The sequence below is a fragment of the Molossus molossus genome, unplaced genomic scaffold, assembly GCF_014108415.1.
Source record: "Molossus molossus isolate mMolMol1 unplaced genomic scaffold, mMolMol1.p scaffold_m16_p_23, whole genome shotgun sequence".
Lineage (NCBI taxonomy): Eukaryota > Metazoa > Chordata > Mammalia > Chiroptera > Molossidae > Molossus > Molossus molossus.
The window spans coordinates 13,550,306-13,567,216 of record NW_023425359.1 but is presented as its reverse complement, the minus strand read 5'-3'; the positions used below and the strand labels follow the sequence as shown (position 1 = coordinate 13,567,216).

At 35.1% G+C, this 16,911-nt stretch overlaps 1 protein-coding gene across 6 annotated transcripts in view; it reads right to left on the bottom strand.

The window, feature by feature from the left end:
- CDC42BPA (CDC42 binding protein kinase alpha) overlaps positions 1-16,911 on the bottom strand; it is a 222,747-nt gene that overhangs the window by 54,349 nt on the left and 151,487 nt on the right. For 4 of the 6 annotated variants that reach the window (XM_036277347.1, XM_036277348.1, XM_036277345.1 and 1 more), the window contains 4 exons: positions 14,309-14,414; positions 13,482-13,630; positions 10,323-10,414; positions 8,028-8,104 (listed from right to left, as the gene is read on the bottom strand). In XM_036277347.1, coding sequence (XP_036133240.1) covers positions 8,028-8,104; positions 10,323-10,414; positions 13,482-13,630; positions 14,309-14,414 — 424 coding nt within the window. Of the gene's footprint in view, positions 1-6,931; positions 6,980-8,027; positions 8,105-10,322; positions 10,415-13,481; positions 13,631-14,308; positions 14,415-16,911 lie in introns of all 6 variants that reach the window. The other 2 variants (XM_036277351.1, XM_036277346.1) reach the window with 1 other exon arrangement.

The window sequence follows — 16,911 nt, the reverse complement described above, 5'->3', positions numbered from 1 at the left end:
CGGGGTCATGCAGGAGGCAACCAACTGATGTGTCTCTTTCATATCAATGTTTCTCCCTTCTACTCTGTCTAAAAATCAATGAAGAAATATCCTCGGGTGAAGATAAACAAACAAACATCTTTTAATAATAATTACATATGGAACTGATGAAATCTAAGCTCCAAAATATAGAATATAAAGTCATCCTGATTCTGGCCTCTGCCTGTCTTCAAACGCATTTCTTACCAATCCCCACGTCATCCTTTTTGCTTTCAGCAAACTGAACTAATTCTCCCTCTGGCCTCTGCCTCCCCGTGCCTAGAATGTAGGCCTCCTACACAGCTTTCTCTTTCAGTTCGCTAACCATAGTCATCTGTAAAGCCCAGCACGGGCATTGTTTCTTTTAGAAAGCTTTTCTGACCCTCCTGGTTCAGTTAGATGTCTCTCCTTTATACTCCCATGATATGTAGTCCATATTTTATTATTGTAGTTCTTCCAATGGTGGTAAAATTATCTATTTAGATGTTTGTCTTTTCCTCCAGATTCACATCCTCAAGGGCAGGAAATATTGTACTATGCTTAGTATAAAGCCTATAAATTTAAAAATTCTTAATAAATACTGAATAGCCCTGGCCAGTTTGGCTCAGCGGTTAGAGCGTCGGCCTGCGGTCCGGAGAGACCCGGGTTCGGTTCCCGCTAAGGGCACGTACTTCGGTTGCAGTTTGTCCCCGGCCCTGGTTGGTCGTGCGGGTGGCAGCCACTCGATGTGTCCCTTCACGTCGATGTTTCTCTCTCTCTCTCCCTTCCTCTCTCTCCCTCCCACTCTATCTGTACAAAAAATGGAAAAATATCCTCGGGTGAGGATAAAAAATAAATAAATAAATAAATAAATAAATAAATAAATACTGAATAAATCCTTCTGAAATTCCACAGTACTTAACCTAATATTTCTTAGGGCATTTATCACTTTCTACACTGCACAGTGGGCAACTATGTATTTTTTCTAATAAGGAGTATTTTGAGGTCTAGTTTTATGTATGATTTACCTTAGTATGTACCACTGTACACAGAATATTATATATGTAAAAAGTGTTAAAATGTTTAACACAGAGACATTTTTTACTTCTTATCTATCCCTACTCCTAGACCAGTCTGGAGTATGCTAAAACCATGAAAAAGAGCATGAATAACTCCAAGTGAATATTTTACCATTACACTTATAAAAAGTCAAAATGTTTCTCAAAATTATCTTTGTATATCAAGAACATTTTCTAAGACAGCAATGTATAAAACTAATAATGATGCTAAATCACCATAGTAATAATGTTCTTTCACAAGTGTCTTCCTAGAAATCACCTTTATAGTTGTCTTCCTAGACAACTACCTTTATGTTTTCAATAGAAAAAGACAAATTGCACTTTTTCCTGATGGTGCAATTAGAGGAAAACACACACACATACCACTTGCATACACACTCCTATACACCATGGTTTTATATAAACACTGAAACTGTTGGTCTCACAGCAAACATTGAAAACCAGTACATTGTCTTAATATGAAATTATATACCATTTAAAAAACATTTTATATCTAGGTCTATAACTTGCCACCAGAACTTAAGGCTGATTATGGAAGTAAGCAAACAAGCAAAAAACCCCCCAAATAATTTATCTTATGGATATATAATTTCGCTAATAGATTTTAAGTTTCAGTTAAAGAATCCCAAAGTCTTATTTAATAAAATACCGAAGAGGTAAAAGACTATGTAGTCATGGTTCTTTCCCTCTACATTGCCTAAATATATTCTGATATATGATAAACAATTAAAAATATATATAACATACACAATAATATACAATATATCATGTTGCCTAAATTACAAAAAAAATTGCAAATGACAATTTCTGAAATGTGAGAATTTCAAGCCGGGTTGTGTTTAATATGTGAAATACATGACATACATGAAAATTTTAAAAATTAAGAATTGAAGGAAGAAACTCAGGAGTGCCATAATTTCTCAAAAAAATCTAGGCCGAGTTTTGTTCATAGGATTCAACAATCTTTACGAGGTGTGTTTTAAAATTCTGTTTTCCACTGATTCATACACATGGTCAGCTTTCCCCAGAGACAGTCAAAACTAAGCTGCCAAGCATCAGATTTCTGTGACTGGTTAAGACAGAACACGAAAGAAGCTAGGGGAGAGAACAATGCTAAAAGCAAGAGAAAAACTAAGAAAACTAGGAGCCAAGACTAAAATGAAATATTTTGAAACATCTTAATAATATTTTATATGAGACCAAAAACCATAAGAACTCAGCTTGCCAATTCAACTCAGACTCCTTGCTTCTCTTAATATGACAGAATTCAAGAAAACAATATTAGGGGACAGGCAGTTGGACTGTAGGTACTGGCTCTATTCCTTTATGTCTGACTTTCACATTTTGGAGCTCTTTTTTTTTTTTTTTTATCCTCACCCGAGGACATTTTTCCATTTTTTGTTCAGATAGAGTGAGAGGGAAAGAGACGAAGAGAGTGAGAAACATCGAGGTGAAAGGGACACATTGAGTGGCTGCCTCCTGCACGACCCAACCAGGGCCGGGGACAAACTGCAACCGAGGTACATGCCCTTAGCGGGAACCAAACCCGGGTCTCTCTGGACCACAGGCCGATGTTCTAACCGCTGAGCCAAACGGGCCAGGGCACATTCTGGAGCTTTAATTCCTTGATTTACTCTTTCCACACAACATAGAATAAAACAAACTTCAAAAAGCAAGTCTGTACATTCTCATTTTCCAGTTAAACAGGCAATTGCCATTTTGTAAACGTGGCCTGAGTACACAGAGCACAGAATTGTGGAGTAATTGTGGAAGTCTAGGATTGGGCAGGCAGGGCTGAGAGAAAAGATGAGGACAGAGAGGGAATTACTTCCAAAGTAGAAAGGATTCTGGTGCTTGTTTTACTGCTGTCTTAATACTCCATATGGGAATGCCTTGCCCAATAGAGCACTTCTTTAAAATTAACTAAAACCCCCTTTGATCTGCTCTAAAGAATGTCATATATAACCCCTTTATCATTACTCCTCTATTCCCCCAAAGACTGAGAATCTTAAAAAGTCACTCTTACTAACAGGAGAGTGTTGTGACAAATAATAGTTAAAACCACTGGAATGAGCTCTGGTGGGTTTGGCTCAGCGGTTAGAGTGCTGGCCCACAGGCCAAAGAGTTGCAGGTTCCATTCCACAACATACCTTGGTTGCAGTTCGTCCCTGGCCCTAGTGGGGGTCGTGTGGGAGGCAACTAGTTGATGTGTCCCTTTCGCGTGGATGTTTCTCTCTCTCTCTCTCTCTCCCCCCTCCCTCCCACTCTATCTAAAGATAAATAGAAAAAAAATATATCCTCTGGTGAGGATTAAAAAACAAAACAAACATATAAACCCCATTAGAATGAATAATTCCTAAGGTTCTTTTATCCTTGAAAAGTCCATGATTCTATGTGTACAAAGCCTATGTGACCAAGTTCATCTGAGACATGGAAGCAGAGTTGTAAGAATGGACTCTGGTCTGCCTGAATCAGTGGGAAGGAGGGGACAGGTGTTATGTATAGTCTTTTTCTGTTGAGGCCACTCTAACACATAGAAAGATTTGTCTAAAAAAGGCATCTTGGCCCTGGCCGGTTTGGCTCAGCGGTTAAAGCGTCGGCCTGCGGTACAGAGAGACCCGGGTTCGGTTCCCGCTAAGGGCACGTACCTCGATTGCAGTTTGTCCCCGGCCCTGGTTGGTCGTGCGGGTGGCAGCCACTCGATGTGTCCCTTCACATCGATGTTTCTCTCTCTCTCTTCCTCTCTCTCCCTCCCGCTCTATCTGAACAAAAAATGGAAAAATGTCCTCGGGTGAGGATAAAAAAATAAATAAATAAAAAAAAAAAATAAAAAAGGCATCTTGCTCTGATCTTCCCATGTTGCCCCAAATCCTAGCATCCACTTCAATTCTGAATTAAAAGGCAAAACATACTGAGGAAAAACCAGAGGTGAGAGAGTGACCGTGTGTACTGTTGTAAGTGAAGGAATTACAGCTTTAATAAACCTGTGTGGGAGGGTTAAGGAAAAAGGAGAGGGGATTCTGGAGGAGGGCCGAGAAGCCCGAAGAATCAAAGGGCGGTCTGAGAGCACGAGGCTACTGGGAGCAGATGGAGAAGATCAATGATGTGTGGACACCAAAGAGAACTTGATTTCTGCAATTTTGCTTAATACTCGTCCCATTCCCTCCTATACTTAAAAGTTCCCAGTTCTAATTAAAATTTTAGGTATCCAATGTAATTATCTTCTTTGCTATAGCAATGAGATAGCAACAAAAAACAATGACCAGAGGATATGTGCTATGGGTTAGTTAAGAGTTAGACTCTACTTGCTCAAGAGGGAAGTCACATATTATCAGCATCAAGTACAACCACCTAACTAGTTTAAACACAAAGAATAATCAAGATTTGTTTTATTCCTTAAGAATTCAAATATGCCCGGCCAGTGTGGCTCAGTGGACTGAGCATTGTCCCTTGGACTGAGAGGTCCCAGTTCAATTCGCGGTCAGGGCATGTGCCCAGGTTGCGGGCTCTATTTCCAGTAGGGAACGTGCAGGAGGCAGCTAATCAATGTTTCTCACATTGATGTTTCTAGCTCTCTAAAAAAAATCAATAAAAACATATTTTAAAAAAACTCCAATGCCTTAGAGAAAGGGAGCTACAGAATTAAATGTTATAGTGGATATCTTGGACGCTGAACTCAAGTACACCAAAGATTGAATACCACTATTCAAAACACCATTCTACTATGACTTGGAGGATGAACTGTATCACAATTCTGGAAAGGGTGGTCACAGTTATAAACTATAAAGAAAAACAAGAGATTTATGCCATAAAATACAAATTAAGAATATAAAATATTATTTAAGTGGGAGCGTACTGCTGGCCTTTGCCCGACAGGAGGGAATCCCTTTCCCATGGTAGTGTGAGCTGACAGTCCTGAAGGAAGGCCTGGGACTCCTACTGGCAGGGGTGGAACCTGAGAGGTGAAGAGCTAAGAAAGCACTGAAGTGAAACTGAACTGAAGGGCGAGAAAGGAACTGAAGAGAACACAGAAAGGGAGGGGGAAAGGCCTATGAAGAGTAAGGAAATAATAACCAATATTACTGAGGACATTACATACATTTTTTAAAAAATTCAACAACCACAAGATCATTACTTGTCCAATGAGTAAAGAAAGGTTAGGTACCTTGCTCCAAATCATTTATCTAGAAAAAGTAGCAGAGGCAGAATTTGAGTCTACTTTTGTGCTTAACCAATAAATTGGGAGAAGAGAACTTGGAGGCACATGAGTGAGAAACCATGCCTTTTACAGCTGGAGCCTGAAACGTCAAGATTCAGCAGGCTCTGTGAACTCAACTCCTTTTTACTTTGTGATGGTTCCTTTGTGTTGCTTTAAAACGCAGTTGTATATGTGAATAGAGTTTGTGCTGAGTGACAGCAGGTGAAGGATAAGAAAGGGTCCTCCTAGGAGAACCGTGGAAAGTGACTACAGCTGGCGCAGCGCAGCACGAGAGCCGAGACGGAGGGAGCCGGCTGAGGTGTGCATTCCTGCAGGCCTCTGCTGAGAAGAGCTGCCCACCTCCCCAAATACACATTATCCCTATGCCTGACATGCAAAGATTTTTGTGGGACAAAGGGATGTAGAGAAGAGTCTGTTAGAAAGAAAAATGAAAATGATTCTGTAGTGGAAAGAACAGTTAAAATAATTTATTCAACTTCTAATTCTTTTAAAGGTGAATGACATATCTGCATGGAAATACCATATTGAGGATTTTCGTACAGTAAAATATATACCAGATTATAACATAAAATACTATTGTACATTAGAGTTCTCTTTTTATCACACTGTAAAATTAACTAGAATAATTTGTCCTAAGAATAAAATAGGTTCCATTTAGAGTGCAAAGGTACACACTTTGATATAAATATTTCAAAGATATTAAAAAACACTTTAAAAATAATTTTTAAAAATCTAGATCGAGTTTTCTTTAGTGGAAAATTATGCTAAATATTCTTCTGAATATAATAATTATATTTAACAAAATGCAAAAAAAAAAAAAAAAAAAATCCAAAGAATTTCCCCTGGTTAAAAAAACAGTTCTATGTATAACATCTGAATGTGAACCAATTTTATTTCCCAATTTCTAGAAAGACTGAATGCTTGACATCATAATAAAATGCTTTATGACAAGGATTGCTGTGTCATCTAATGTAAAATAGAATATATATGTCAAATATTTCTGTAAAGAGAATGAATGATATACACTAGGAACTTCTAAATTATTAAATGTACAGAACTTAGGAGAGAAAACAATAATGCAGTCCATTTATAGTGCATATAGTATATAATAAATTAAAATCACTTTCCATATTAGAAGAGAAATTTTGTCAGCACTAAAAATTGATTTGTTCTCAATTACTATGTTACTATAAAACCTACTGATTTAATAAAACTTGTCACTTTTCTAATTACAGTACCAGAGTTTACTTTTAAGTAATAGAGAAATTAAATAAAGTGCTGAAAAGAGATGGAAAATATGAAATAGAAATTACCATGAAAAATAAAAATGAGCAGTTTATAAATATCTCTATATGTACTATGACAATATTAAATAAGCATTCCAGTTTTCAGAACTGTTGCAAAGAATAAAAATATACAGATTCTTTGATAGCAAAATAATTTTTCAAAGTACAGTTTTATTTTATTATGTTTAATAATGATAAACTCTTCATTACATTTAAGATAAGCAGAAAATTATGGCTCACAAATAAATGATCAAGTGTGATAGTTCCAAAACTGACTGCATTAGGCAATTTCTTTCTATCACTGATCTCTTTTACTGAAGGATTCATTGGTTTGAAAATCAAAGACTTACGTCATCCAAAAAATCAATCAGTGAAGATGAGGAAGAAGAAAAGGAATCCTATTTAACGAATACAGCAATAAAAAAATAGAAAATATGGATGAAGCAATTTAGTAATAATAATAAATCAAAAATTTTGCAAAACAATTGAAAGGCAAATGACATTAATTCAAATAAATAAATGAGAAAAGCAGTCACTGTCATTGTTTCTCAAGAAACTTAGAAATTCATTAATTACTTTTTAAACAGTGATTCTTTTTCCCTTTCCCAAAGGAATGAAAAATAGTTCATTTGTTGTGCCCAAAATGCAGTAAAATGAAGCTCATGGCAAATCAATTAATCAAATTCAGTGTAAGCACTTTCGAAAGTAACAACTAAAAGAAAGAAATAATCTCTGGCTCTAATTGTTCCCACTGGAAGGTAAACTCTTTGAGGGTGGAACTTTGTCTCTTTGGTCACTGCTGTATCCCCAGCACCTAGAATGAGGACTTGCATTGTTGACTAAAGATATAATCACTAATTTAAATTTTCTGAGGCAAAGATATACTTTATATCACAAAGGTTTTTTTGTTTTTTTTAAGCAAAGAATTTAAGTACCAAAGAATGATAGTCATATAATCACTATTTTGTTATATGGAATATGCCTAATACACTCTTTGTAATAATTTTTTTTGAGCATTCCTATTATATACTCCTAAAAAAACTGAATTAATTTGGAATTAGAACCAGCATTGCCCTATTGTGAACTTCAACATTTCCAATTGCTTTTTACTGTGGCTCTATGATTTGGAGAAAAAAGAAGAGTCAAAATTATTTCAAAGTCAGGATTTGTTCTGCACTTACTGTTTCTCAGGGGAAGAGGTGAAATTGCTTTTAAATCATTTAACTCTCATATGTAGACCTTTCTTACATGTTTTCTTAAATACAAAAGTGATTGCAGTTTCTATAAGAATGTACAACATGTTCCTTTCCTATTATATTTTTAAATATATAAGAGTCTATGTCCTCTCATGTGGGGTGCAATAAAAGTTTAACTGCAAGTGAATTTTAAATCACAAAGCAAGTTTTAAATGGACCCCAAAGGATATATGAAAAGCTTAATACTTACTTCAAATTGATCCAGAGCATCGGTAGGCGTATTCAAAAATGCCAAGAAAGAATGCTGTGAGTCTTGGTGCTCTATACCTAGAAGACAGCAGCAACTTTTCTTAAAACTAGAACAAAAAAACTAATTTTCATGGATAACCTTTCCTGCCTGAATCTATTAAAAGTTGTTTGCAAACTACTGTATTTTAAAGCTGATCAATTTTACCTCTACATATTTAAAAAGAATTACAATAATGTTTCTTGGAATAGTCAAATTATATCATTCTCCATGAAACACTTGTTTCTTGAACTTACTGGAGTTCTTAAATTTCTTTCTTTTCCCATATAGTACATTATAAAAAAACACATTAAATCTTTTGGTAGACTTGAGAGAATTTTAAAAATAGACCCCTGATTATATCTGATTTTTTAAAGATAATTTATCACTAAATAAGGTTTCTGTTTTGAAATATTCTTATCATATAGAATGAGTTAACATATATAATCTTTTATAAAAAAAACAATGCATTCATAAAACAAATATAGTTATGAAAAAAAACTTTTGTCAAAGCCTCAATCTGATTTCAGGTATTGTTTTATTTACAGAATGAATGAATATCTCTTGGCTGTGGTATTAACTTTAAATGCATAATTTCCAAAATAATTCTTAAAATATACATATAATGATAAATACTAGGGAGGAAAGAGAAGATATAACCAAGTACACATTTTTTATTCCATATCCTCAGGAACTAACAACAACGAATGTTTGATTTTTATATTACTCTCTAATAATATACCGTAGTTGCCAGATAAAGCAGTATGTTCAAAAATTCATTCAGTCAATAAACATTTGAGAGCCTATTATGTGCTGTCCATCTAGACACTGGGAATATGATAGTAAATAAAGCAGAAAAGAACCTTCCCCTCATTATGTAAATATTACATTATATTAAGTAGTATAACACATTATGTTACAACATATAATAAAATTTTATTATTCTACAATGTTCAAAATCCAAATAAAAAGTTATAGGTTAACATGTTTTCAAAAGAAAGCAATGTGATAAACTAAGTTTTTTCTTTTGTAAGCTTAGATCTACTCCAAAAATGATGCAGTCACCGTCCTCTGTGTGCGACAGTAAGTCATCCTCTGCACTGGTCTCTTTTCTACTTAAACTGTCTTCGGGTCACAAGTCCTCCATGCCTTACATTCTTTTTCCTTTACTCTCTAAATAATACAGTTCCCTTCTATTTTTCATGTATAAAAAGTTATGCTTGACCTCATTTCAGCATGATGCCTTGTGCTCCTAGTCCGAGTCCCTAATTCATTTTTTCTGGGTTCCTTCCTTTCTTGTCCACTAGGAAATTCAATCAACAAACATTTATTGCACATCTACTACTTTTAATGGTTTTTCTGTGTTAACTCCTTTATGTGATTACCTTCTTTCTTCCACAATTTTAAAGCAGATGCAGAGACCCAACTGGCTTTACATCACTGTCCAGGGCTGGGAAATGGCAGGGAAACACACAAGCATAACACAAGGCCCATTACCTAGGTCAGTATTCAGTCAGGAACACCAACTTTGTCAGGGAAACAAATTTCTCATAACTGCATATAAGAGACCCCTTTAAAAAAATTCTGAATTTCTTTCTATTAAATTTTTATCTTAACACCAACATTATGGAAGGAAAGTTTAAGAAGTTCATGTAATAGAGCTACCAAGCACTCTGAGTTGCTTTTCACATTAATGGAAAAAATGCTTAAGTAATGTTTACAAGGAAATGGGAAAAATCCTGAGAAATTTAAGAATCAAACATGGAAGAAGACAATGAAATGGCAAAATAATTCTTTATCTTTGAATTGCTCTTTTAACATTGGATTAGATTAAGCTTTAGTTATTTCATACAGTGTTTCTTCAAATATGCTGGGAGTGAATTCCCTATAATACATGAGAATAATATAAAGTATATTATAAACTAATTTTTTTCCAATCACAAAAATATTTGTGAAATAGTTCATAGCACTGAAAGAAAGAAAAAGCAGTTAAATTTATCACAAGGTGAGTTCTTCTATTACAATCAAATCTTTAAACAATGTACTTTAAGTAAAACAAAGGACTCAGAGACCAGTCTACCAAATATGAGTGTATATATCATACACACACATATTCCATAAATGGATGCCAGAACTGCTTAAATGAACAATTCTTCCATCTACACAATAAACTGAATCTTGTGTAATAAAATGTATTCATAACAGAATATTAAGTCCTGACTGAAGGGAAAAAAAAACAAAAAAAAAACATTCCCATACCCTTTTCAGATCTAAGCTCTTCAGTGTCCTTTATCAGTTGTTCGATTTCTGATAGTAGTTCCAAGTTCTTCTTCTCTGAATCTTTTAGTTTACTTAAATAAGGGGAAAAAAGAAAAAAATGTCATTATTTTTATTGCTGGTTAGTGAGCCATCAATTATTTGGTTGGACTGTTAGTCACGCTACACTAGGGAAATGCAAACTACCAGAAGAGCAAATCCAGGCTGTGATCTACTCTGGTGTAAATAAAGTTTTACTGGAACACAACCAGGCTCATTAGGTCATATATTGTCCATGGTGGCTCTGCCATGACAGCAGAGTGGAGTAGACGGAGACTCCATGGTCCAAAAATATTTACTATCTGGCCTTGTACAGAAAAAGTTGCTGACCCTGAGCTAAATATTAAATTTTAAAATGGCGTAAAATCAAAAGTTAACTTTAGAATTCTGTTAGACTTCTTTCACAGAGAACCATGAAAGTAGAGCATATATATGTTTATAAATTTCAGCTTGACTCATATCCCTGATTTATGAACAAACTTATATATCCTAGGCATGAGAAGAAAATCAGTCTTTCCAAATTATAACACAGAGAATGACACTCTTTTTTTTTTTTTTAACTTTAATCTTTATCAGGGCCCAATATAAATCCCATCTCAGAATGGGTGTGTGCATCTCTTGGACACAGTCGTACTGGCCAAACTTGGCCATCTCTCCTCACTTTTCTCATCCTCAGAGGTTAGCTCGTCTATTATTTCCCAGGGAAGAAATAATAGCTTTTCACACTGATTACACATTACTACTATGCTACTGGATTTTTTCCCTATTTTCTTTGCTTGTTTTTTTCTGAGTTTTGGGAGATGTTTCGTTGGTCCTTCCTAATCTGTGTTTTCAGGTTTTCATCCTCCTTGGCAATATTCTGAAGGTGAAACCATGAGGTTCAGTTAGATTTCCTCCATCATCTCTCCACCTTCCCAAGTGGCAATGTGACGCTGTTTCCTATTTGTGCAGTTTGTAAGTAGCACACACTGGAGCTGTAATGTGGTCTCCATCCAACAGTGATTGATGATTTCACTGTATGTTTTGTCAAAGCTCCCTGACCCAATATTGAAGGTTTCCAAGAATATTTTTGGATTCTATTCACTTAAAAGTTGTTTCTTTACAGTTTACTCCAGGCAATTAAAGAGAATGTTTATTTAGGAAATGACCTCAGTGATTCATCCTAAATGTGGAAGGTACGGGGAAGCTGTGGTGGAGTGTACAGACTGGCATTTCCGTCCTCCAAGAGCTGGCACTAAAGAAGTGATTAGATGTCCTTGCAAGGTGTCTCTCATTTCAGTCCCACTGTTGCTTGGGGTTTTGACTTGTCTCTGAGCCTAGCTCTAGGCTGGGGCCAACCAGCAGGTTTCCTTCCTTGGTCTCTTCTCCTTGGAGCAGCCAGTGACCTGGACCTGCTTCTGGACTTCCGTGTATTTTTTATTTTTATTTTTTGGTACATGCCCCTAGTGGGAACCGAACCCAGGACCCTCTGGTCTGCTGGCTGATGCTCCAAACGCTGAGCAAAACTGGTCAGGGCCCATGTATTTTTTAATAGGACTTGGCACAAGGCTATTTACATATGTTGTGATCTTTCCATAGATTTTCTTTTTCTCTCTTTAATAGCAAAGAGAACTAACTCTAATAAGCTCCTACTATGTACCACCCCACTAGCTGCTTTAAATATGTAACCCAGATGCTGGACTCTTCCTCTTGCTAGAAAAGCGTGTGTGTGTGTTCGTGTTAGGTTGTATAGTTAGGCAGTTACAGTCATCTGTGAAATCAACACTACTGGTAGCTAGCTGGACATCTACATGTAGGTTCTCTTTGTAGCCCTATAGCCCACACTAAAGGGGCCTTAGTCTGCTAGTGATGGAAGTAAAAGTTCTATTCTTCACTTTCTGGAGCCCTGAGGAAGTTTCAATCAGTTTATTTCAAATCCACCATACTCGAATCCACGTCCTAGACCATAGGTGGTGAAGTGCGGAGCACAGCTCCCCTGGGTTAGGTATATATGCACCACTCCTCAGCTGGAAGTAGGACCAGGAGGTGAGGGAGTACAAGCCTGTTCCTTCACACTGTGATGAATACTCCCCCCAGGGCCTTTTTCCTTCTTCTTCAACAGCTTTATGCTGGCAGCCAATTCATATTCCCCAGAAAAAGCTTTTTCCTTTTTTCCTTTTTTATGTCATACTAGCACATTTAAGTAAAGCACACTTAATTTATGTCTAGATTATTTATATCAAGAATTTATAGTTCAAGTGGGCTGCCATGTATCTGGTCTCTGATTTGATTCAAAACACCAATGGCTGCAGTTTAAAGACTAAGGCTTCACACCATTCAAAAGTGAATTTATGACTATATTTATTTTCATGACTGAATACCTTTAAATCACCAAAACAAATTATTTAAAAACTTTGATTTGTAACATGAACTCTCCATTGTTCCTCTATGTCATCTACACTAACTTGTTCTTGAACCATGTTTAGATCCAATCCAATTATGATTTTCATTTGACAATTTTTTTCATCCAGAGCGCAAATTGCTTTACTGTTGCGAAAAGAACTGAGAGAACGTATTCATTAGCTAACTTTCCCAGAGGCTGTGGGGATATACTGTTTTCTTTTTTACACATAAAAGAACATGAACAACAATTAAAATATATTACACCATTATGAAATTTACCATCAAAAGGACCTTCATTTGTAGAAGACACATGGTACAGACCAGAATTTCAGATGACTGTACTTTGTTCTAACTACATGTTGCACTTTTATACTATGTGGTATTCTTGAACATGAGAGAATTGGGGATTTAATGGAATACAGTTTGAGAAGCAAATAAATCTTACAAATAAGAGGAAACGTAAACAACATTAAAATGCAATATTAATTAGTACTATTCATTCCATTTTACGGTCGAATCAGAGGAAAACAAGGGTGCATTGCAAGCCTATCACTGCATGAAAGGTCCAAAAGCATCTATTCATTTTCAAACCTTCATAACCTTTGCTGGTTATCACTTAAAAAAAAAAAGGTGTTAGGAAACTAAACATGTAACTTCTCTCCAAATACTTCTGGACCAACATAGAAGTTATTCTAATAGGGCTATATCATTTAATCTTACCATTCTGTTATGATGTTAGATGCTTTAACTTTATTTAGCTCTTCTTGGATGGCCTGTTTAGCTCTTATTTCTGCATCCAAAGCTGACTGTAACTCCAGTCTAGCTGACATATCCAGTTTTGCAAAACGACGCATTTTCCAGGGCATATCCTATGAAATACAACTTTTTAGCTCTATTTCACGTTTTATATTTAAGTTTAGTAATTCAAGTGAAGTTGGAAACTACTTAAAAGCATCATTTTACTCTAATAACAAAATAGAATACTTATCAAAATATATTTTTCATTAAATTCAGAAATAAATGTAGACTCAAATATAAATGTTTATTTTTTATACTTATTACCAATAATGGCTAGCTATACAAATTATAGTTAAGCAGCTACGTATTATGATTGCCTAAACTGGAAAAGACTTGGACTAATTGATTATTCATGAAAAACTTTACAGTAGGTTAAAACCTAGACCAACTGATATAAGTACTCAGATTTTTTTTTTAAATCCTCACCTGAGGATATTTTTCCATTGCTTTTTTAGATAGAGTGGAAGGGATAGAGGGAGGGAGGGAGGGAGGGAGGGAGAGAAACATCGATGTGAGAGAGAGACATCAATTGGCTGCCTCCTGCATGACCCCCATTGGGGCCCCAGGGATCAAACCTGCAATCCAGGTACATGCCCTTGACTGGGAATAGGACCCAGGACCCTTTGGAGCAAGCTGATGCTCTAGCTGCTGAGCCAAACCGGCCAGGGCAGTACTCAGATTTATTATCATGCTTCTGAGCCTCTTCCTGCCCCCATTATGATAAGTTTCTGAGCAGAATGATGGCTTACTGTTGCTCGTGTACCCAAGCTGGAATTTCTTAATGCTTCTAACTCTTCAGTCATTTTAGAAGCTAAGGCCTGAAGATATCCTCGGGCATCCTTTTCATCACTGACCCTAAAATACATACATATAAAGACAGATATAAAGCACAAAAGTAAAACAAAAAGAAAAACTTGAGTGAGATCTATATTATTTTAAAGCATCATAAAGAATTAAGTGAAATGTGATAGAAATTTAAAGATGTTCTAAAATACCTTCTTTCAAAAGTTCTACCACAGTACTACCATCTGTCAACAAGTGGAAAGAGGTTCACTGAACAAGTTAAAGCTGCCCATGTTTAGGAAAGTCCAAGTTACTCATACCTGATAAATCAGTAAAATTTCACCAGGAACCACAGAATTAACACTCTTCTAATCTAACATTAAACTCCCCCTCTCATGATTTTCAAAGAATATTAAGATTTCTCATTAATTAGATTCTGCCATTTTATGTTATAAAAAACATAATACACCTTTCTTGAAGCTGGAGTACACTGTATTTAGAAAGTTTAATTTAAAATAGCATATTCTGTAAAAATCAAAGTTGTATTAAAGCTCTTCTGTTTTCTAAAATGGTAAATAAAACAATCAAAGAGAAAAGATTAAAGTTTATTGAAACTTGGTTTTCATTTACTGTCTTTAATTAAGACTATCTTGCTAATACAGCTATTATGACTTTAGGTAGAAATGTTTATAAATTATATTTAATAAAAAAAATTCCATATACTAGAATTTCTCAAAAGAAAATTTGACTTTTGTTACATCTCCTCCAAAACAAAGGGAAGACCATGGGCAGGGAGGGCCAGCATATGAAAATCTACAAAAGGTCCCATTCTCAAGAATGAAAATCATTTGTATACAGAAAGCTATAATTCCAAAAGACAAACATTAAAATTTGCAATGTTCATATATTCTAATACACTTTGGAAAAGACTATTTGCTTTGTGCGGGTTGGTTGTTTCCAAAGATAAAGTTTAGGCCACTGAATACCTACGAGGAATGTTTATTTCAGAAAAATTAACATGTATCTATGATGCATACAGCATACAAATTTAATCCTAAATCTTGTTTTAGCATCTTTAGAATTTAGACTCCTGAATTGTCAAGAATGGTTCATGTCTCGGACGGGATGAATGGAGTGGGACGATGTAAGATTTCATCACACTACTCAGAACAGCGCCCAATTTAAAGCTATGAATTGTTTATTTCTGCAATTTTCCATTTAATATTTTCAAACTGAGGTTGACTACAGGTAAGTGAAACCACGGAAAGCAAAACCACAGATAAGTGGGTACTACTATATACTACAAGTTTCCAAATCTTTGTTTTGGCATTACTTCATTTTTTAATATATCACACTAAAAAACTCTAAATAGCTCGAGACCCTTGACTTTCATAAGCTTGGATAGAATATCTCAGAGAGCTAATTTTCAAATAGGTGAGAACAGGAAGTATATCTTTTTCTTTTAGCCTATTAAGTATTTAATAATTTGTTATTTCTAAATAACATTTAAATTTCTAAATAACAGCTTTTAAGCAAAGTGACTTCCTTGTATTCCTCGTCTGAATATTTCAATTGAATATGAAAAATGTAAAATGAGTATTTTGTGGATTTTTTTAAAACTTTCACTTTTCTCCTGTCTACCAATCCTTCCCAGAGAGGCCACATTTAAAGCTTCCTGCCTTTACCAGGCCCACTCCCTGGAAAGACCAGTGGTCTAGGAGCTTAGGCTTTGGCCAGATCAGCTTTCTCGTCTATAAAGTCATTGTCAGCCATACCCTAATTATAAATTTGATTATATAATAATGGAGTTACAAATAAATAGTCATAATTTTTTATATAAGCTTGACTAAATATTAAAATGATTTTGCTTCAGAAATGTAGACTTGATTACAAGGACATAAGTTAAACATTAATGAACTATTTTACTGTACTGTGTGGAACACAACCAGAATTCCACAATTGGGACATTTTCCTTTAGATATTTACTGAATAGTCACATTATTAAGCTCAAGATGAGTTAACATAACAGCTCCACAGTTAAGGCAATATCACGATACTTGAGTCATTTGGGTATGATTTCTTAAAAGAGTGTTTATTCACTTTAATTTTAAGAAGGAGGGTATTGATCTGGCAAAAGTAAGGAAAATGGAAAAAATGCTTAAAGAACCAAAATAAGAGCACAAGAAACAAAAATTCCTACTGAATGATGACTGGTCTATAAATATATGAAGAAACAAGTTGTTTTCAGATAAATTAAATAACCATGATTTGCCAAAAAGTAAAAAAGTTAGAAATTAAATATAAAAAAACTAAATTATTTTCATTAGAAAATAAAGTCCCCACTGGATTTCACTTCCTGCATGTATTAAAAATATATACAAATTTTTACAAATTCATTTTAATGAATGAATTAATATGAAGGTCACTAAGGTAATTATTTCAAATTAAATGCTAAGAGCTTAATTGAAAGAACAGTTGATAAAACTAAACTGTACCCATTTAAGGTTTTTAAATTGCCATGTGTGAATCAACCAATAACAATTATGAAAGGTGATAGCGCAACTTCAGT